Genomic DNA, 21686 nt, shown 5'->3' on the forward strand with positions numbered 1-21686 from the left:
CAACCAGGGATCGAATCTGTGCCCCCTGCAGTGGAAGCACGGAGTCTTAACCACTGGACCACCAGGGAAGTCCCGAAAGATAGTAATTTTAGAGTAGAGAAAAAGAAAGTGTTTAAGGCTAACTTAATACAGTTAAAGTCAGAGTATCTGGCACCTTCTCATCCAAAATTCTCCAGAAATGGTTATTTCAAATATTGTTCCAATACAGATCTTCCCTCCAGAAATAAGACAGATACTACTCCAAGCTGAAACTGATAAAGAACTTCTAAGAAAAGAAATGAGAAAAGATACCTACTCTAAAAAAGTCATCTATTTCTTAAGAAAACTGAAAAGAAAAGGCTGTTTGGATGTTCCCACCACAGTGGTCAACACCCTAAAGTTTTTGTTTATCTACGAAGGAGAAATCTGTGATCCATCTAGATCTCAGTCAGGCGCAAACTGGATGACAGCACTTCCTCCTAGTTCCTCTCTCCTTAAGTGCCATAGTGGTTTTCCCATGTGTTACCTTATTCCAGGTATCTTAGAACAAGCTAAGCAGGAATTTAAATTGGTAATTCACTAAAATATGTGTCTTACTGGCATCTACAACATGTTGAATAATACTCTTTACACACTATCAAGTGTTTAATCTTTAGCAACTGGGATATTTACTTACACCAACACTTTTTGGTTAAAGGTGCACTATTCAATCCTGCAGCCATGAGCCACATACAGCTTTTTAAAACTAAATTAATTAAAACTAGAAATTCACTTCCTCTGCAGCATTAGCCACATTTCAAGTGCTCAACACTCATGGAACTACTATATCAGACTGAGCATTTTCATCTTTTTTTTTTTTTTTTTTTTGGCTTCGTTGGGTCTTTGTTGCTGTGCTCAGGCTTTCTCTAGTTGTGGCAAGCGGGGGCTACTCCTCATTGCGGTAGGCAGGCTTCTCTCATTGCGGTGGCTTCTCTTGTTGCAGAGCACAGGCTCTAGGTGCGCAGGCTTCAGTAGTTGCGGCATGTGGGCTCAGTAGTTGTGGCTCGTGGGCTCTAGAACATAGGCTCAGTAGTTGTGGCGCACAGGCTTAGTTGCTCTGTGACATGTGGGATCTTCTCAGGCCAGGGATCAAACTAGTGTCCCCTGCATGGGCAGGTGGATTCTAAACCGCTGTGCCACCAGGGAAGTCCTGAGCATTTTCTTCTTTGCAGAAAGTTCTACCAGACAGCATTGGTTTAGAGAATATTACACATCTTACACATTATCCATTACACATCTTGAGGAAATTGTAAATAGACATACTGGCTTACCAGTTGTTCAACATCCCAAAATCAGAATTTGCATTGTTTGCATATACTTATAATTAATAGTAGTTCTGCAAAAATATTGGGTTTACCATGACATAAATGAAAATTACTGTGTGATTACTCCAAGCTCCTAAAGAATGAGTCTTGGGAGTTCCCTAGTGGACCAGTGGATAGGATTATGGGCTTTCACTGCCATGGCCCGGGGTTCAATCCCTGGTTGGGGAATTGAGATCCCACAAGCTGCTCAGCATGGCCAAAAAAAATAAAAAAGAATGGGTCTTAAAATAGTGAGGTGAGGACTTCCCTGGAGGCACAGTGGTTAAGAATCTGCATGCCAATGCAGGGGACACAGGTTTGAGCCCTGGTCTGGGAAGATCCCACATGCCACGGAGCACCTATGCCCGTGCGCCACAACTACTGAGCCCGCACGCCTAGAGCCGGTGCTCCACAACGGGAAAAGCCACCGCAATGAGAAGCCCACGTACAGCAACGCAACTAGAGAAAGTCCGCGCACAGCAACGAAGACGCAGCCAAAAATAAATAAATAAATAAATTTTAAAAAAATAGTGAAGTAATAATCACTTTAAAATTATAATCTTCACTGCTTTAAAAATACTTCTGCTGCCCAAATGTCCTTCAATGGATGAATAAACAAAATGTGGTCTATCAATAAAATGCAAAATTATTCAGACATAAAAAGGATATGGATACATGCCACAACATAGATGAATCTTGAACACACGATGCTAAGTGAAAGAAGCCAGACATAAAAGACCACATATTGTATGATTCTATTTATATAAAATATCCAAAAAGACAAATCCATAGAGACAGAAAGCAGATTAGTGGTTGTTAGTAGCTGAAGGGAGGGTGCAATGGGGAATGATGGTTAATGGGTAAGGAAGTTCTTTTTGGGGTGATGGAAATGTTCTAAAATTAGATAGCTGTGATGGTTGCACAACTCTGCAAATATACTAAAAAGCACTGAACTATGCTTTAAAAGGGTTAATTTTATGCTATGTTAATTATATCCAATAGAGCTGTTAAATATTTTTTTATAATAATCAAATAAATGCACCTCTAAAAGGACTCTCTCCATATCAGTCTGCAAAGACTTAAAAGACTCACAGTTGGTAAAGAAGTGGGAAAACAAGAATTCTCATGTATGTTATACACATGAAACTAATATAATATTGTAAATCAAAATATCTAAAAAAAAGTCTATCTTCTACTTTAGAAAAAAAGTATAATTGGAATCTAATCAAGAGGAAACATCACAGAAACCCAAAATAGTAACTTTTTTTTTTTGCCACACCATGTGGCATGTGGGATCTTAGTTCCCCGACCAGGGATTGAACCCGTGCCCCTGCATTGGGAGCATGGAGTCTTAACCACTGGACAGCCAGGGAAGTCCCTACAGAAACCCAAAATTAAGAGATAATCTCTAAAATCACTGGCTTCTATTCTTCAAAATACAGCAATGTCACAAAAACAAAGAAAGGCAACGTGGGCTTCCCTGGTGGCACAGTGGTTGAGAATCCACCTGCCAATGCAGGGAACACAGGTTCGTGCCCCGGTCCGGGAAGATCCCACATGCCGCGGAGCGACTGGGTCCGTGAGCCATGGCTGCTGAGCCTGCACGTCCGGAGCCTGTGCTCCGCAACAGGAGAGGCCACAACAGTGAGAGGCCCGCGTACCACAAAAAAAAAAAAAAAGAAAGAAAAAAGAAAAGAAAGAAAGGCAGCTAAAGAGTTACAACATCTAAAGGTAATATGTGATTCCAGTTGGCAAAAAGAATGGGAAAAATTTGCTGTGAAGGACATCATTGGGATAATTGACAGAACAGGAATATGGATTACATATTAAAGTGCTGTATCAATATTAAATTCCCTACATTTGATAACTATACTGTGGACACATATGAGAATATTCTTGTTCTTAGGAAATACACACTGAATATTATCAGATAAAAGGATATGATATATGCAACTCTTTTCAAAGTGTTCAGAAAAATATATACATAAACTCTGTGGGGGCTTCCCTGGTGGCGCAGTGGTTGAGAATCCGCCTGCCGATGCAGGAGACACGGGTTCGTGCCCCAGTCCGGGAAGATCCCACATGCCGCGGAGCGGCTGGGCCCGTGAGCCATGGCCGCTGAGCCTGCGCGTCCGGAGCCTGTGCTCCGCAACGGGAGAGGCCACAACGGTGAGAGGCCCGCATACCGCAAAAAAAAAAAAAAAAAACCAAACAAAACTCTGTGGGTGTGTTTGTGTATGTATAGAAAGAGAGTAGGGAGAGAGAATAAGAATGAAAACACAAACCTTGGGAAAGGTTATATGGGAGTTCTTTATACTATTCAAATCAACAAATAAAATTTTATCTTTTCCCCACTGGAAAAAAAAAAAAAGTGAGAGAAAGGATTCCCATTCATTGTTGTAGAGAATATACTTTGGAATACGCTTTCTGAGGGCAATTTGATAATATATTACAAAAGGTTTAAAAATAGAGATATCTCACTGGCTTAATACTTTCAGAAATAACTGGACACATGGACAAAGAAGCATATATAAAGTTGTTGATTCCAGTGTTTTACATAGTGAAACACTGGAGCCAACTTTAAAGAAATCAATAGAGAAGAGAGGTGGTTAAAAAACTATGCCACAACCATACAGTAAAATACTATATAGATGTTAAGGTAAGGTACATTTATAAAGTAGTATGTATGGAAAGAGGTTCATAGTATATTAAGTGAGAAACAAAAAACAGCTTTGCCTGATTGATTTGAATATGACTTCACTTAAAAAATGTTTATGTTTGCACAGAATAAATTTGGAAAATATATACAACAAACTCAGCAATAATCATCTCTGGGTAATAAACAATATAATTGCTTACTTTCTACACTTTCGATTGCTTAAAACTTTTTTTACAGCAAGCAAACATAACTTAAAATTGTAAAATGTACTTATTAGCAAAGGTCATACATGCTTCTACAGATGCTAACTGGGAAATTAAAAATCAAGCAAAGAAGAATTTATAAACTAAGAGGAGAAAGTATGCACTCAACCCACAAAGTCCTACCTCTAGAAGTAGCTACTGTAAATGTTTTGGTCCTTTCAGATCTTTTTCTTCATATGTATAAATAAATGCACATATATAACTTCTGTTTTCTTCAAAAATTGGGATCACACTAAATATATTATGTAACTTAAATTTTTTCACTTACTCATATATCTGGATATATCTTCTTCCATGTTACTGCACATATATTTACATTACTCTTATTATTATTTTTTTTTTTTGTGGTTGGCGGGCCTCTCACTGCTGTGGCCCCTCCCGTTGCGGAGCACAGGCTCCGGACGCGCAGGCTCAGCGGCCATAGCTCATGGGCCCAGCCGCTCCGCGGCACGTGGGATCCTCCCAGACCCGGGCACGAAGCCACGCCCTCTGCATCGGCAGACGGACCCCCAACCACTGCGCAACCAGGGAAGCCCTACATTACTCTTCTTAAACACTGCACAGTATTCCATGTTGTTATTTAGATTACTTTTTTTTTTTTTGGCTGAGCCATGCAGCACAGCTTTCAGGATATCAGTTCCCAAATCAGGGACAGAACCCAGGCCATGGCAGTGAAAGCCTGGAATCCTAACCACTAGACCACCAGGGAACTCCCTAGATTACTTTTTTAATCAGAAAAGATGAAGCTATTTCTGTTAAAAAACAAAAACCTAAGGAACTATGCAACCCATTAGCCTTGAGTGCCCCCTACTGGGGACTCTTCACTGATATTAACAGAATGCTAAATTACAAATTAATGCCAAGAAATAATTCAAAGCCAGGACACTACGTTTTCAGCATATGGCAAAAAAAAATCTAAAAACTCAAAAGAAAAAATGTATGTTTTGAAATGATTTTATTGAGGAGTTATTTACAAATGATGTATTACATCCTTGTGCAAAGGACTCTAATTGGTGGTAAAGACAAGAAAATCAAGGTAAGCAGTTTGATCTTCTCCCATCTCCCTCCCAGACAAGTGTGTATATTTGTGTCAGTGGTAGGATGAGATTGCAAAGAGGGAAGTGAAAACAGGCAATAAAAAAAAGTTTTTACCTCACTCCTTTTGTTTGTTTGTTTTTGTTTTTACCACAACACACAGCAGACAGGATCTCAGTTCCCCGACCAGGGATCAAATTCGCACCCACTGCAGTGGAAGTGCAGAGTCCTAACCACTGGACCACCAGGGAATCCCCTACCTCACTCCTTTTATCTCTTTACTTCTGAACTTACCTTTACGTCTCTCCTCACACTACAAATCTAGAAGCGTTAGCTCCACCTCTAAACATCTAGGTTGTATACACTATATAATTTTTCTATCCATCTGAGTCTGTGATTATACACTATGTAATAATCGAAGACTCAAGAGTAAAAGAAAAATGGGGATGTTGGAAGAGCTTACCTGAAAAACATCAAGTATGTTACAAAGAAAACGATGCAATTATCAAAGATGGCATTTCTTTATCAAAGTCCATTTTTATAATATGGCATCTTGATTATGCTTTTTATTTGCCAGGAAAACTGATATACAACACTTATGACTGGATTTAACATTTTTTATAGAAACCAAAACAAAACAAAACTACATTCAGAACTGTATATCTATATTATTTGTTTTTAGTCAAGCAAATTCTATTTTTGCTATTTCTAGGCTTTAACATTTTATTTTTTTACTTTTATTTATTTATTTATGTTTGGTCGTGCTGTGTGGCATGTGGGATCTTAGTTCCCTGACCAGGGATCAAATCTGTGCCCCCTACAGTGGAAGCATGAAATCCTAACCACTAGACTGCCAGGGAATTCCCTAGACTTTAACATTTTATATAATCTTGACTTTATAATAAAACTCCCTTTAGTAGTAATACTTACAGCTAATCTGTGGTTATTTGCAAGGCTGATCATTTGCTGCGCTAGGCCATTTAGTAATCGAGTACGAAGGGATAGGTCATCTAGGTCATGACGAAAAGGAAAAGCAATACCGTCCACTATCACTAATCGAACCTAAATAAAGAAGAGATAATGATATTAGGTTTGGTATTTAAAATAAAATAATCAATGGCAACCAAAAAGCAGAGTCCATCACAAAAAAAAAAAAAAAAAAAACACGTTAAAATCCAGGGTTCTATTTCTCCAAAGGCTTCATTCTGGAGAAAGGTTTCCTTTTGGTCAGGTATAAATCTGTTCAATGCTTTCTGCACTAGTCACGAAAAGTTAAAATGTACTCTGGTTTGATAATTTATCATCTTAAAAAAGTAATTCAACAGAAGAAAAAGGGGCAATTACAATTTTCTTACAATTTGCCACTACACCCAGTCTTTACAGAGGTGTACTGATGAAAAGCACTTTTGAAATCTTAGCAAAACCAATTTCTCAATTAAATGTCAATTTTACCTTCAAGGTTCTTTTTATGGTGAAAAAAAAACACTCAAATATTAAATTTGAGCGTTTAAAAATTAAATTATAAAACCTTTTTCAAAAGCTTAATTTTTTTTTTTTGGTGGTACGCGGGCCTCTCACTGTTGTGGCCTCTCCCATTGCGGAGCGCAGGCTCCGGACGCACAGGCTCAGTGGCCATGGCTCACGGGCCCAGCCGCTCTGCAGCATGTGGGATCTTCCCGGACCGGGGCACGAACCCACGTCCCCTGCATCGGCAGGCGGATTCTCAACCACTGCGCCACCAGGGAAGCCCCAAAAGCTTAATTTTTGATATACTTTTTCTTCTTAATTTAAAACATACTATAGGGCAACTAACCATTACAGAATCTGTCATAATATAGAGTTCAGGAAGAGGCAGGTTTGGCTTGAATTCTAATCAAGAAAGTTCACTTATAGATGATAAACATTTTCATGACAGTTTCATTTCTAATCTGATCTAAATAATGGCTCCTATGGTGAAGTTAGTGTAATATATAACCTAAGACCCAAGAACAAGCAGAATCTGGAAACTAATCTAAACGTAAACAAACAAAATACTATAAGATTATATATATTTTTCTACCTAATAAGGACTAAGCTAAAGAACAAACTTTAGTGAAGCACTGTCTTAGTAAGACATTTTTATATCTTTTATTCATTCCTTCATTCAACAAATATTTACTGACACCTACTATATGCTAGTCACTGTTCCAGGCATTGGGGAACAAGAAATAAGATCCCTGTTCTCTTGGAGCTTATGTTCTAGTGAAGTAAGGGACAATTAATGTGCAAACAAATATATGAATAAGATAATTTCTTTTTTTTTTTTACTCAATGAATTACAAGTTTATTATAAAAGGATATAACTCAGTGCCATAGGATCCAGCTATCCCACTCCTGGGCATATATCTGGAGAAAACTATAATTCAAAAGATACATGCAGCCCAATGTTCATAGCAGCACTATTCACAGTAGCCAAGACATGGAAGCAACCTAAATGTCCATCAACAGATGAAGGGATAAAGAAACTGTGGCATATATACACAATGGAATACTACTCAGTCATAAAGACAAATGAAATAATGCCATGTGCAGCAACATGGATGGACCTAGAGATCATACTAAGTGAAGTAAGTCAGAAAGAGAAACACAAATACATATGGTATCCCGTACCTGTAGAATCTAAAATATGATCCAAGTGAACTTATTTACAAAACAGAAGCAGACTCACAGACATAGAGAACAAACTTATGGTTACTAAAGAGGAAAGGGGATGGGGGAGGGATAAATTAGGAGTTTGGGATTAGCAGGTACAAACCACTATATATAAAATAGATAGGCCTTCCCCGGTGGCGCAGTGGTTGAGAGTCCGCCTGCCGATGCAGGGGACACGGGTTCGTGCCCAGGTCCAGGAGGATCCCACATGCCGCGGAGCGGCTGGGCCCGTGGGCCATGTCTGCTGAGCCTGCGTGTCCGGAGCCTGTGCTCCGCAACGGTGAAAAAAATAAAATAAAATAAAATAAAATAGATAAACAACAAGGTCCCATTGTATAGAACAGGGAACTATATTCAATAGCCTGTGATAAAGTACAATTGAAAAAAATATGAAAAAGAATATGTGTATATATGTATAACCAAATCACTTTGCTGTATGCCAGAAACTAACACAACACTATAAATCAACTATACTTCAATTAAAAAAAGAAGAAAAGAAGGATATAACTCAGGAACAGGCAGATGGAAGAGATGCACAGAGAAGGTACAGGGAAGGGACATGGACGGAGCTTCCATGTTCTCTCCAAGAGCCATTCTCCTAGCACCCCAACGGGTTCACCAACTCAGAAGCTCTGAACAAGATAATTTCTGATGATGATAGGAGCAAAAAAGCAACTAAAACTGGGTGAAATGACAAAGAATAAGTAGGTGAAAGGATAGAGGAAAGCTAACTTACACTAGATGTAAGGAAGGCATCCGTAAGGACTCAATAGAACTGAGTCCTGGATAAGAACCTCTAGGAGGGAAAGACAACCCACGTACAAGGATGAGAAAGGGCAAAAAGGCCCTAAGACGCAAACAAGTTTGGCATGTTTAAAGGGTCAGAAAAAAAAGTAGTGAGGGGGAACGGTAGGAAATTACATCAGAGAGAATCAGTGGTTTGCTGAGGCCAAATGCTACAGGCTCGTGAGCCAAGTGCTAAATTTTTAGAAATTTTACAAATCCATCATTAAATACAGTCATTAGCAAAATTAAACTATATATATTAAACTATGGATAATAAATACTGAAAACTCATTCCTACTACATTTTACTGTTATCTATGCTTTTAAGGTTATTTACATCTATTTTACCTTTAAGTGGAAACATTACATAATGATGTGCATTGTTTCTTCGCTACTCCATGTCCAATGACATCATACATGAAATCAGCCATGATAGGAGTATTTTCTACATGGAAATTAGCAAGCAAATCAGCTACAGATCAGGACTTGATTTGTTTTGCTGGTTGTCTAGACTTTTAATAAAGTGATGGGAAAAAAATGTCATAATCAGATTGACCTTAAAAATGTGTTGTGTCTGTAGAGAACAGACTTGTGGTTACCAAGGGGGAGAGGGGTGAAGGAGGGAAGCATCGCTTTGCTGTACTGCAGAAATTGACAAGACATTATAAATCACCAATACTTCAATAAAATTTTTTAAAAAGTGTTGTGTCTGTATCCATTGTATTGTGAACTACACAAAAAATTGAGGAAATATGCTTCTACTTTTGGAAAATGAATCCAATAACTAGGAATGATCATTAACTCAAATCAAAAGAAGAAAAATAGAGCTTCCCTGGTGGCGCAGTGGTTGAGAGTCCACCTGCCGATGCAGGGGATGTGGGTTCGTGCCCCGGTCTGGGAAGATTCCACATGCTGTGGAGTGGCTGGGCCTGTGAGCCATGGCCACTGAGCCTGCGCATCCAGAGCCTGTGCTCCGCAACGGGACAGGCCACAACAGTGAAAGGCCCGCGTACAGCAAAAAAAAAAAAAGAAGAAGAAAAATACTCCACGGGAAAACACTATATAATTGCAAGTTTTGGTCCTAGGGTATTTGCAAGGAGTCCCAAATACCTAGGGCATCCAAGGACCTCTCTGCTCAAACCAGAGGAGCTATACAGCCTAACCTACAATGGACGAATAGAAATAGGCTGTTTTCCTCTCTACAGTACAGATTTTACTGAAAGTGGCTGAATTACAAAGATCTGGATGTTCTGTTAAGTGGTAACTGTCACACTCACGGCTTTTCTCCAAGTTTAGGGAGCAAGCTCCTGAATATGCTCTGGTGAGTTTCCTTGGTCTCTCAAAAGGCAGATTATACCGAATGACAGAAAGTCAATGAAGTACAGAGTTTGAATGGGTAGAATAAAACAAGCATTGTCAAACAGACAAACAAACAAAAACCAAAAAACAAGCACTGTCATTCAACTCATAAAAGCTGAAATTAAAAAGTCCCCAACGTGGGACTTCCCTTGCAGTCCAGTAGTTAAGACTTCACCTTCCAATGCAGGGGGTGCAGGTTCGATCCCTGGTCGGGAAGCTAAGATCCCACATGCCTTGCAGCCAAAAAACCAAAATATAAAACAGAAGCAATGTTGAAACAAATTCAATAAAGACTTTAAAAGTGGTACATATCAGGGACTTCCCTGGTGGCGCAATGGTTAAAAATCCGCCTGCCAATGCAGGGGACACAGGTTTGAGCCCTGGTCAGGGAAGATCCCACATGCCTTGGAGTAACTAAGCCTGTGCGCCACATCTACTGAGCCTGCGCTCTAGAGCCCGCGAGCCAAAACTACTAAAGCCCGTGTGCCTAGAGCCCATGCTCCTCAACAAGAGAAGCCACTGCAATGAGAAGCCCATGCACCTCAAAAAAGAGTAGCCCCTGCTTGCTGCAACTAGAGAAAGCCCGCATACAGCAAAGAAGACCCAACGCAGCCAAAAACTAATTAATAATTTTTAAAAATAAATTTTTTTTAAAATCAAAGAAAGAAACATGACAGTTCTACAGTAATAATTGGCAATTTCAAACAGCCCATATTCAATGATGGATATAACTGGACAAAAGATAAACAAGGAAAGAAAAGACTTAACAACACTATAAATCAACTAGAATTAGCAGATATATACATACAACACTCCTCTCAACAGCAGACTACACATTCTTCTCAAGTGTACATGGAATGTCCTCCTGCATAGACCAGATGTTAGCTCACAAAATAAGTCTCAAATTTATAAAGATGGAATCATATAAAGTTATCTTCTCTGACCAGAATGGAATAAAATTAGAAACCAACAAAAGGACATTTGAAAATGTCACAAATATGTGGAAATCAAACTCTTAAATAAACACTAGCCCTAGTCTGGGAAGATCGCACATGCTGTGGAGCAACTAAGCCTGTGTGCCACAAGTACTGAGCCTGCATTACACAACTAGTGAAGCCCACGCGCCTAGAGCCTGTGTTCCACAGCAAGAGAAGCCAGCGCAATGAGAAGCCAATGCACCGCAATGAAGAGTAGCCCCTGCTCACCACAACTAGAGAAAGCCCATGCATGGCTATGAAGACCCAATGCAGCCAAAAATAAAATTAATTAGTTTTTGAAAAAAGAGAGATTTTTAAAGAAAAAGAAAAAAAGTTGATTCTTTGAAAAGATCAACAAAATTGACCAGCCTTTACTAAAGTGACTAAGAAAAAGAGACAAGGTGCAAATCACTCCAGTCAGGAATGAAAGTAGGGACATTACTACCAACCTTATAGAAATAAAAAACAAAGAGAATATAATGAACGTTTGTATGCCAAAAAATTAGATAACCTAGGTGAAATGGACAAACTCATTGAAAGACACAAACTACCAAAACTGACTGAAGACACAGAAAATCTGAATAGATTTATAACAAGAGATTGGATCAGTAATCAAAAGCCTTTCAACAAAGAAAAAATCAGGACCAGATGGCTTCACCAGTGAATTCTATAAAATGTTTAAAGAATTTACACCAATTCTTCTCAAAATATTCTGAAAAGTTGAGAAGGGAACTTCCTAACTCATTTTATGAAGCCAATATTACACTGATACCAAAGCCAGACAAAGACATCACCAGCAAAGAAAACCACAGACCAATTACAGATGCAAAAATCCTCAATAAAATACTAGGAAACTGAATATTGTAGTATATTAAAAGGATTATATATCATGATCAAGCGGGATTTATCCTAGGAATGCAAAGGTGGTTTAATATGAAAATCAATCAATGAAACACACCAGATTAATAGAATGATGGGTGAAAAAAGCCACATAATTATCTCAATTGATTCAGAAAAAGCATTTGACAAAACCCAACACCTTTCATGATAAAAACAATCAACTAATTAGGAATAAAAGAGAGCCTCCTCAACCTGATAAAGATTGAGCCATACCTTTGAGTGTTCTGAAAGGAAGTCTGCAAGCAGATAAACTTGTGCCAGTAGCTCTGTGTAGTCACGACAACGAAAATAATAAATATGGGAAAGAATATTTTCAAGAGTGAAATCCTGCAAAGCTTTTGGGTGCTCTGAAATAAACAACAAAACAATTTTAAAATAGTTTTACCTGTCATTTCACAAACTATCATTTCGTAATTCCTGACCTCTTATTTTCACCTTTTCCACTGTTTCCTTACATACTAGACTACCTAGAAATTGTTTAGACACATACACACTAGAGTTTTAATGCCTATCTATTCATATTTCTAGTTATTGGCTTCCACTGAATAGAAGTAACACAATGGAATTTCTTTCTTGTTTTTTTTCATAAGACTCCAAATTAAAAGGAAAAATGTTGAAAAGAAGCATATTTTTCCCTTAAATACCATAGTATAATTTTTCTATTTAAGTAGAAACAATGATATAAAATAAAATTCTCTCCTTAGACTTGCTTTTTAAAAAATAACCAGATTAGGGCTTCCCTGGTGGCGCAGTGGTTGAGAGTCCGCCTGCCAATGCAGGGGACACAGGTTCGTGCCCTGGTCTGGGAAGATCCCACATGCCGCAGAGCGGCTAGGCCCGTGAGCCATGGCCGCTGAGCCTGTGCGTCTGGAGCCTGTGCTCCGCAACAGGAGAGGCCACAACAGTGAGAGGCCTATGTATGGCAAAAAACAAAAAACAAACAAAACAACCAGATTGGTTCTGGACATATTTCAGAGAGAAACAAGTTAAAAATCATTGCATTTTAAAACGTACTTAAGTTTTAACGCTGAAAGGAAAACCAAGAAATAAATTTCAGAAAATATTGCCTATTACAAATATACATTTAACCAGTTCATTTTTAACCAAAAACAACAGCTTAATCACACACCAATCATTAAAAACTATATTCCAGTGCTACATCCACAATATTTACAAGATCTTAAGACACTATTACAAATTACACCTGTGACATGGATAGCTTGCAGGACTTTCAATAGGTATACTGGTCATTGGTTAAAAAGGACACCTAGTACTACAATGAAAATAAAAATATTCAGCTGATTATGTTCATTTAAAGGGAATACAAACATCTTAGGAAAAGCATATGTTTTTTAACATTTCTAGAGAAAAGAATAAGGACTGCACATCAGAAAAATAAAATACAATAAAGCAAAAGAAAACAGTCAAAACAGAAACCATTTAATTTTATGAGTAACTGAAGGACAAGAACTTGAAAACAAATTACCTTAAAAAAAACTTTTAAAATCTAACCCTTTATTTCCACATAACAAGTGCAGAAAATCTTCCCAACACTTTTAACAATACAATTAACATAGTTGTGAAGTCAATTACATACTACTCAGAGCCACATAAGGTCAATCAGCCTAATTTTCCAAACATTTCCAGACATGATTTTTCAAGGCTACCCTTGGTTTTTGGAAAAACCAGCATGCAAGTCAATATACACTGAACGCATTGACACAACATTTAATACTTACAGAAAGGTGTCCAGTAACATTAGCTAACACCTGGCAGGCCAGAGCATGATGATTTGAAGTCATACATTGAAATACAGATTTTGTCCCAGAGCTCCTGCAGTAAAAAGTGAGGGCCATAAAAGGGGAAGAAAAGGCCAGCCCAGGTGTGGCACTTCTCAATTTGTAAGAGAAGTATGAGAGTTTAATACTAGTACACGGTCAAGTCATTAAGCTTCACGTTCCAAATGGTCTCTTGCTTGAGATGGATACAAATGAAAATTACTTTTATTATACAGAAAAAAGAGCACTTGCTAACTTACCTTCTCCCATATGTGTTCCTGCTATAAGCTGCAGGTGCTGAATGCAGGCATTAGCAAGGTCTACCACTCTATCAACCATAAAACTCCCCTCTGTATCAATAAAAACTGCTTCACCTTCCACTCCTCCAAAACATTCTGGTATCTGCACATCTACTGCCAACTGCATACTGTCAAGAGAAGGAATTGAAATGACCAAATCATTATCATGATCATCTAAGGCAGTGTTTTTCAAACTCCAGATCACAACCCATTAGCTACCACTAAATATTTTATAGGTATAAATATACTCTGCAAAGTAACAGAGATGGCTGACTCTCCGTGGCTCCAAACATATGTGAATCAATTGATGAATGGATTAGGGGGAGGGTGTGCCTATAAAACCACAATTAAGGACTCTTTAGTGGTTTTTAGGCTTCTGGGAATGGAACCCTTTATTATAAAAAAACGTATTTTCAAACATTTGGCTTTCAAATATATTCTCAGGAATTAATTCTATAATAAAGTAGAAGACTGCCTGTTGACCCCACTGACCACACTATACTGTTGCAAAAGAAACACTTTTTAATATCAAAATAATTGTATCAATTTATCAAGATGGGGTGCTGAAGTAAGGCAAATGTTGATTTGTTCGATGCACACATACATACACACAAAATTAAGAGCACATACATGCCTTTTTGGTCTCCTAACTGTATACCCACAACAGAATACTCTTGTTACTTACATAAATGTAAGAGGGGAACATTTTATTTTACCATAATTGTGTTTTTCCAACACCTGGTGCACCACAAATTTCTGTTGTTTTGGTTAAGGGTATGCCACCCCCAAGAATATTATCTAGTGCTGAACAGAAGGTAATTATGAAACTCTGGGTATGCTCCTGCTCAAGAAGTTCCAGTGCTGTACACTTCTTGCCTGACTCAGCTGTACCAGAATAACTTGTTTTATTTGTGAGACATTCTCTTCTTATAATTTGCAGAGTTTCTAAGGCTTCCTCTTTAGATATCCCAACTTCTGAAAGTAAGAAACAGAAACAAAAACATCTGATTTTAGAAATTTAAAAGTCATATGTTATTGAGCTGTCTTCATTAATTTTAATTTTTAAATAAGAAGAACGATGCCTAGAGAAACATAAAAATGTAACAATCGATTAACTATTTAATTTTTCAAGTTAATAAAGACATTTATCTATGTTTTCTTAGTCTTCACACACTTAAAAGATTTATCTATTACCTCAGAAACAGAATTGAGAAACCTAAACCTCTAAAGCATTTCTGAGCACCTACAAGAGTATCTATCTCAGAAGGTAGAAATGAAAAATGTCCTTTTTTTTTCCTTTTGGTCTTTTTACTATCTCTTTTGGTCTTATGAAGCCATAATAAACTTGCTCTCACAGGGTATACAAATTATTTTTTAGAAAAGAATGAAAATGGCCTCTTTAACTGCCTAAAACAAGATGCAGATTTAAGAAGTGCATGTGCATGTATTTATTATTCATGAAAACATTGGAATGAAAAATTCATGGATCACTGCAAACAATTTAATAAGAAAATTATTTGATGCACCAATAGCTTAAACAATACACTTATGCTTCCTCAACTACACAATTTCATTCCTGACAACATGGCCTAAGAAGTAAAATGGAAATTACAAAACAAGCTGCTTATGGAAGAAATAATGGAGAGCATATCACTTATGAGTTTGATATATCAGTGCTTGATTGGGTAAGGATATTAACTATAAATTTGGTGCTAACAAAAGACATTAATGGTGCTAAGAAAATGAAAATTCCATCCAATTTAAGAGCCTTAACTCGTCTGATTACTTAGGTTTGTCATTCCTGACTGCACCACTTACTATGTAGTTACTATGCATGGGCAAGTTACTTCTTTATGCCTCAGACTTTTCTTCTACAAAATAGGAATGAAACAACACACATAAAAACCTTGGTAGAACACTAAGCCCATCCAAAATGCTTAATAATTGTTAGCTAATATTATCATTCAGATTCTTTCATTTCTTTTTTGTAAAACCAACCTGTTGAAAGAAAATCAGCCCATCAAACTTTGGGGGATACAGTCTTTGACATAAGACTTAAGACAAATAGTTAACATTGGGTCTAGAACATTTGTTCTTGAGTGGAGAGTTGAAACCTTATTTTCCATCGTTAAGGTCAATGACTTAAAATTCTGTTCTATCTTAATAACACAGTTCTGGACATACTATACTGTAATGTGCACAGTGAGAGTGATTACAGACGGCTTCATTTTTGTGTACCTCAGAAGGAAGTGGTTCCCACCAACATATAATCTACAGTGTTCTGGAATGTGAGTTTTGAGGTTTTTTTCAGTGAATTACATTAAGAGAAGCGATGTCTTCTTTCTACTGCTTTCTCCAGGTTCTGGGGATTCTACTCCCTTTGTCTCTCTTAATTTATCTCATCCTATCACGAACAGTGCATTTCTTAAATTTAACCCCTGTCCCTTGTATTTTGTAACAGCGAAAATTAGACAGCCTGTCTGGATTTCAATCCTGCCTCCACAACTTCCTAGCCCACTCATAATGAAAAGTTACTTAGCCTCCCACGCATCAGTTCCTTCATCTATATAATGAACGTAATAATCCACGTTAAAAGCGTTCTTTTGAGTATAAATGAGATAATCCTCAGAGGCTTCAGTACGCACTGGCAGAGAAAGCAACTGGTGAATGTTTCCAAGACCACAGTTCTAACCATTCAAACCACACTTAAGTGGAGTCAAGGAGCTGTTTTACGGCGCAAACACAGCGGTAGGCGGCGGCTGGCCGAGAACCGGGATGGAGGCGGCCCCGACAGCGGCCAGAGTGCCTCAGCTTGTAATGGGAGTCCGTTACCTTTGCTGAGCTCGGAGGGTTTCACCTCTAGGAGCTCCTCAGCAGTCTGGAAACCTGCAGACACCAGCTTCACCCTCACCGCTGGGGATAGGGGCAAACTCACTAAATCCCGCTGCATTTCAAAGCCGAACACCTACGCTCGCAGCTGCGCAGACGCAGAAGTGGCCAAGCCCGCGCACGCGCACCCGCCGCGCCACGTGACGTCAGACGTTAGGCGGAAGGGTGGGGTCCGCGGCGTGGCTGCACGCGGCCTTGGGCTTTGGGGCTCTGCGGTTCTGCGGCTGTGCGGAAGTGTGGTCACTCTTACATTATGTTGCCCCGTTTCCATCGTGATTCTTCCAAATCCCATTTAAAGTTTGCACATCAAACGTACATCCTGACAATAAAAAGATGGATGGAGACCGCAGAATGCAAAGCCAGACCCAGTGGGTCTTACCACATTTCCTCACCTCCACCTGACCTGTTTGGTGGAGGCCTCAGGGTTGTTAGTAGGAATGATCTCCCCGAATGGGAGCTAAGATACGCACAGACACTGGCATGTTACCGGTTTGGGGTATGGAACAGTCGTATAAAGAATACTCCCCATCCCCGTAATACGGTTCCAGGGTCTTGGGGCTTCTTGCCGGATGTCCCCTTTGCTAGGCCCCCTCACCTTTCCCGCCCTCGCTCTCGCGAGGGATTGTGGGTTAGCCCCCAAGAGCCGCGGTGCGTGCTCGGCGCCGAATCCCCTCAGCCGCCCACGTCTTGCCGCGAGTCGGGTGTGGAGCATGATGGTTTGAGACCGTTAGTTCTTCACGGCCTGCCTAGAAGTAGCTGGATAAGTAAGCAAATATAGACCCCGTAGTGGGCTGGGCATGGGCTCCGCCGGTCCTTGAGAGGGAGGAGTTGGGCTACGCAAGAGCTCCTATTCTGGTACTGAGTTGGTAAGGGACCACTTCTAAAATAGAGAATTGGCGGGGGGGGACTGAGAAGAGGTTTGGAAGGTGGCTTGCAAAGTCTTTCCTTGCCCAGGAGAGTATAATTTAAGGGAGAAACTCATTCCGTTCCTTTAGGCGACAATTCTTAGCCTTGACTTTTCTTCCTAGCTTAAAGGAACTCCCTAAATATTGCAAATCAGAGCCCTTTAAGTACATAAGCTCTAAGGAAGGAAGTGTGCTGACCGCTTTAGCAAATCCTACACATTTCCAATGCTCGCAGCCATGACGCGAGGAACATAAGGACATGGAATCTCAGAGCAGTTTTTTTGAAGCCAAAGTTAAAACCTAATACCCTTTTTTCTTCCCTGAGCTACCTCCAAATTGTGAGGTAGCTCTTGGAGTGGGGGTGGGGGGAAAATTCTAGAAGTATGTGTCCCCCATTTGATAGGGCAGGAAAAGTCTTGTAGGACTAGTCAAAATGTGGTTTATTTGCCACTCTGTACGTTGCTTATCTCCTAGTGTGTTACGTATCTGGACATACAGGGAGCATTATATAAATGTTGTCCACTGGGAGAATTCATGCTTATACTTATCAAGTAACCAGGGTCCTGGGTGAAGAAGAGATGGTGTTAACATATTCAGGAATAGCTCTTCAGGTCGTTCAGTGAAACGCAGTGGAATCGGTCGTGTTAGAATTTTGTTTCATTAGCAGTGGGGAGTTAAAACTAGTCGACTCTATCTGTAGTTATACTGTTACGCATCATTAATATCTTATCCTGACCCTTGAGTTGCTATAATAATTATTGTTTTCATCATCATTCTTAAGATATCTTTAATGCAGTTTGCTCTATAGTCAGGCTTTCAAACTGGGATCCAGTTTTCTGAGGTCAGGCGCCAGGAAATAACGCTGTGGGATTTTTACGGAAGGTGCACCTTCTTATACTGTCAGGTTTTCTCAAATATTTCTTTAGAGAGGGAAGAATTGAATGAGTTAAGTGATGAGCCATTTAAAACATTTTCTATTAAACAAACATTAATGTATTATAGAGTAAAATGCAAGTATAAATTTTAAGATAAACATAATAGTTTGAAGAAAGATCCAGTTTAAACTGGATATTTCAGTAGTCTCCCAGAATTTCCTGCGAGTATGTTATTATTTTCCTTTGCAATTTGGGGTTACTTGATTTTGAGAAGTACTGTTATGGGGAAACAAGCATGAGCTTTGGAATCATACAAATTTGTGTTTGTATCACATTTGGGAAATAACCAACTGTGAAAACTTTCAGCAAGTTACTCAGTTTCCTCGCCTGCAAATGGAAGATAATAATATTTCTTCCATTAGGGGTTGTAAGAAAGATTAAATGAACAAATATGAAGTATTTAGCACAGAAGAGGTACGTAATAAATCTTAAGTTTTTCCTCCACTTAAAAATATTATAATATGTATATTCAGTCGAATAAAGCCTTATTGAACACCTAGCTCAGCAGAGTGCCAATGCTATGAGCCTTTAAAAGAAAAACAATGCCTACGGTTGTAAAGTGCCAAAGAAAAGTGCTTTTACATATTTTATTTGACTTGATCCTTATAGTAATCCTGTGAACAGTTTACCCAGGTCCCAATTTAAAACTAGCACACTGAAGATTGGATCACTTAAGCAACATTAAATATTTAACCACTAGTTTTGTGCAGGGTGACAGGACTAACAAAAGAATCTATGCCCTCATGGAGCCTTAATCAGTCAGGATTATTATTGAGTTGTGTTGCCTTTCTGACTTGTGTTGTTATCTAGATACAATACTAAGGGTAGGCATGAGCTACCGATATGCTGTCAATATCTATAATTAAGTATTCAAATAAGGACACATTTTCATGCTGAGTGGGCTATTTTCTAGAGCTGTGGGAGAGGAATAATGTGAATATTTCTGTTGTAGCTGAGAAGTTTCTTTTCTTTTAGCATAAGAACATAGAACTTTTAAAACTGGTGACCTTGCGTGTTCAAGTGAATTTGAGACTAGGAAAGATAAATGAGTGCTGTTTGGACTAAGAAAAAAACTCTGAATCAAGGTTTAGCTTTAGAGATGGTTGTGATAAAGCTTAAGGCCTCAAACATGTATTTGGAACAGCAATGTCAATTTCACAAGGCCTTGTACATAATGGGAGCTCAAAATATTTGTTGTCCCCAAACTCTTAAACATTGTTCTCACTTGACTTCTGTGATGCCACATCTCTGATTTCATTCCTAGGCATCTGGCTTTTCTGACTCCCTTACAATTTTATCCTCCATAACCAGGGCATGAAATGTTACTGTAAGGCCCCATAGCTGACCTTTCACTGACTATCCAGTTCTGTTTTCTCCTCTCCTTTCTGGTTCTCTTATTCTCTCTCTGTCTCTCTGCTCTCTTATTCACATTCACAGTTCAGTGACTATACGCCAATAATTTGTAAATTTATTTTTCTAGCTCTAACCTGTTCTCTGACCTCCAGATGCAAATATCTAATTGCATACAGCACAGTGCTAAATCTCCAACTCAGCTTATCTTAAACCTATCTCATTATCTTCAGCCCATCCCAGAATCTTTTTGTCCTCTTCCTGCATTTCCTGCCTCTGTGAACTGAATATCCATCCTTCCATCTGCACAAACCAGAAACCTAGGAATCTTCCACACCTCCTTCCCTTTAAGCCTCCATGTTCACTATAACCACAAACCCTATCAATTTTCTCTTTAAAATATCTCGATCATGTCCATGTCTCTTTTTCTAGGCCAAGCTGTCACCATTGCTTTTTTTTTTTGAAGATTTTTTTTGATGTGGACCATTTTCAAATTCTTTATTGAATTTGTTACAGTATTGCTTCTGTTTTATGTTTTGGTTTTTTGGCTGTGAGGCATGTGGGATCTTAGTTCCCAGACCAGGGATCAGGGATCAAACCCACACCCCCTGCATTAGAAGGTGAAGTCTTAACCACTAGTCCTCCAGGGAAGTCCCCACCATTTCTCTTATAGGTACTGCAAGAGCCTTTTAGCAGGTCTCTCTGCATCTTGTCTTCCCCTCCCCTCTAGTCTGTTCTCCGGTGCTGCAGACAGGGTCCTTTCTAGAGTATATTTCATTTCCTGTAACTCCCTATTTTGCTCTTGGGATAAAGACCAAATTTCTTAATAAGACTTACAAAAAGTCTTGCATGTTCTGGCTCCTGTTTACCTCTTTAGTTGCATCCTTCCCTCTCTCTCCTTTACTCTTTTTAAAAAAAAAAAAAATCTATCTATCTATCTATTTACTTTGGCTGCCCTGGGTCGTAGTTGCAGCATGCAGTCTTCTTAGTTGCGGCATGCATGCAGGATCTAGTTCCCCGACCAGGAATCGAACCCGGGCCCCCTGCATTGGGAGCGTGGAATCTCACCCACTGGACCACCAGGGAAGTCCTGTCTCACCTTTACTCTACACTCCAGCCACTCTGGTGTTAATTCCATGTGTGTGCCACAACATGCCTCTGTGCTTCACCCAATTAACTACTATTTATCCTTCAAATCTCAGCATTCATTGACTTCTTCTCTGACTCTGAACCTCTACCTCCAACAAGCCCCCTTGAAACTAGGTTAGATCTCCCCTTAAGGCTCTCATAACACCAGATGTCTTTGTGTGATTATTTATTTTGCATATGTCTACCCAACTAGAATGAAAGATTCAGTAGAACAGGGACCATGTGGATTTTACTCATTTTCCTAGAGCTCCTAACAGTGTATGGCTTATAGGAGGTGCTCAGTATATATTTGTTAAAAGGATGGATGATTAGGTGATTGACCTGCTCCTCTCTCCTTATTTTTTTTTTTGTTTTGTACTCTTAAATAGGTGGAAAATATATACGTGTAGG

The 21686-nt window shown here is 39.0% G+C and overlaps 2 protein-coding genes across 10 annotated transcripts in view; one reads left to right on the forward strand and one right to left on the reverse strand.

Moving 5' to 3' along the window:
* The window catches only part of RAD51C (RAD51 paralog C), a 29947-nt gene extending 12868 nt beyond the window's left edge, over window positions 1-17079 (reverse strand). Inside the window, exons 1-5 of one of the 2 annotated variants that reach the window (XR_010838190.1) lie at window positions 16901-17055; window positions 14785-15043; window positions 14030-14196; window positions 12205-12338; window positions 6210-6341 (exon numbers count right to left, since the gene is read on the reverse strand). Coding sequence is in view for 1 of the 2 variants with exons in the window: in XM_059047758.2 (XP_058903741.1) it covers window positions 6210-6341; window positions 12205-12338; window positions 14030-14196; window positions 14785-15043; window positions 16901-17018 (810 nt within the window). In the remaining variant the exon portion in view is untranslated. Of the gene's footprint in view, window positions 1-6209; window positions 6342-12204; window positions 12339-14029; window positions 14197-14784; window positions 15044-16900 lie in introns of both variants that reach the window. The other variant, XM_059047758.2, reaches the window with a different exon arrangement.
* Window positions 1-21686, forward strand: part of TEX14 (testis expressed 14, intercellular bridge forming factor) — a 168860-nt gene that overhangs the window by 37743 nt on the left and 109431 nt on the right. The window lies entirely within an intron of this gene.

Source organism: Kogia breviceps, chromosome 19 (assembly GCF_026419965.1).
Source record: "Kogia breviceps isolate mKogBre1 chromosome 19, mKogBre1 haplotype 1, whole genome shotgun sequence".
Lineage (NCBI taxonomy): Eukaryota > Metazoa > Chordata > Mammalia > Artiodactyla > Physeteridae > Kogia > Kogia breviceps.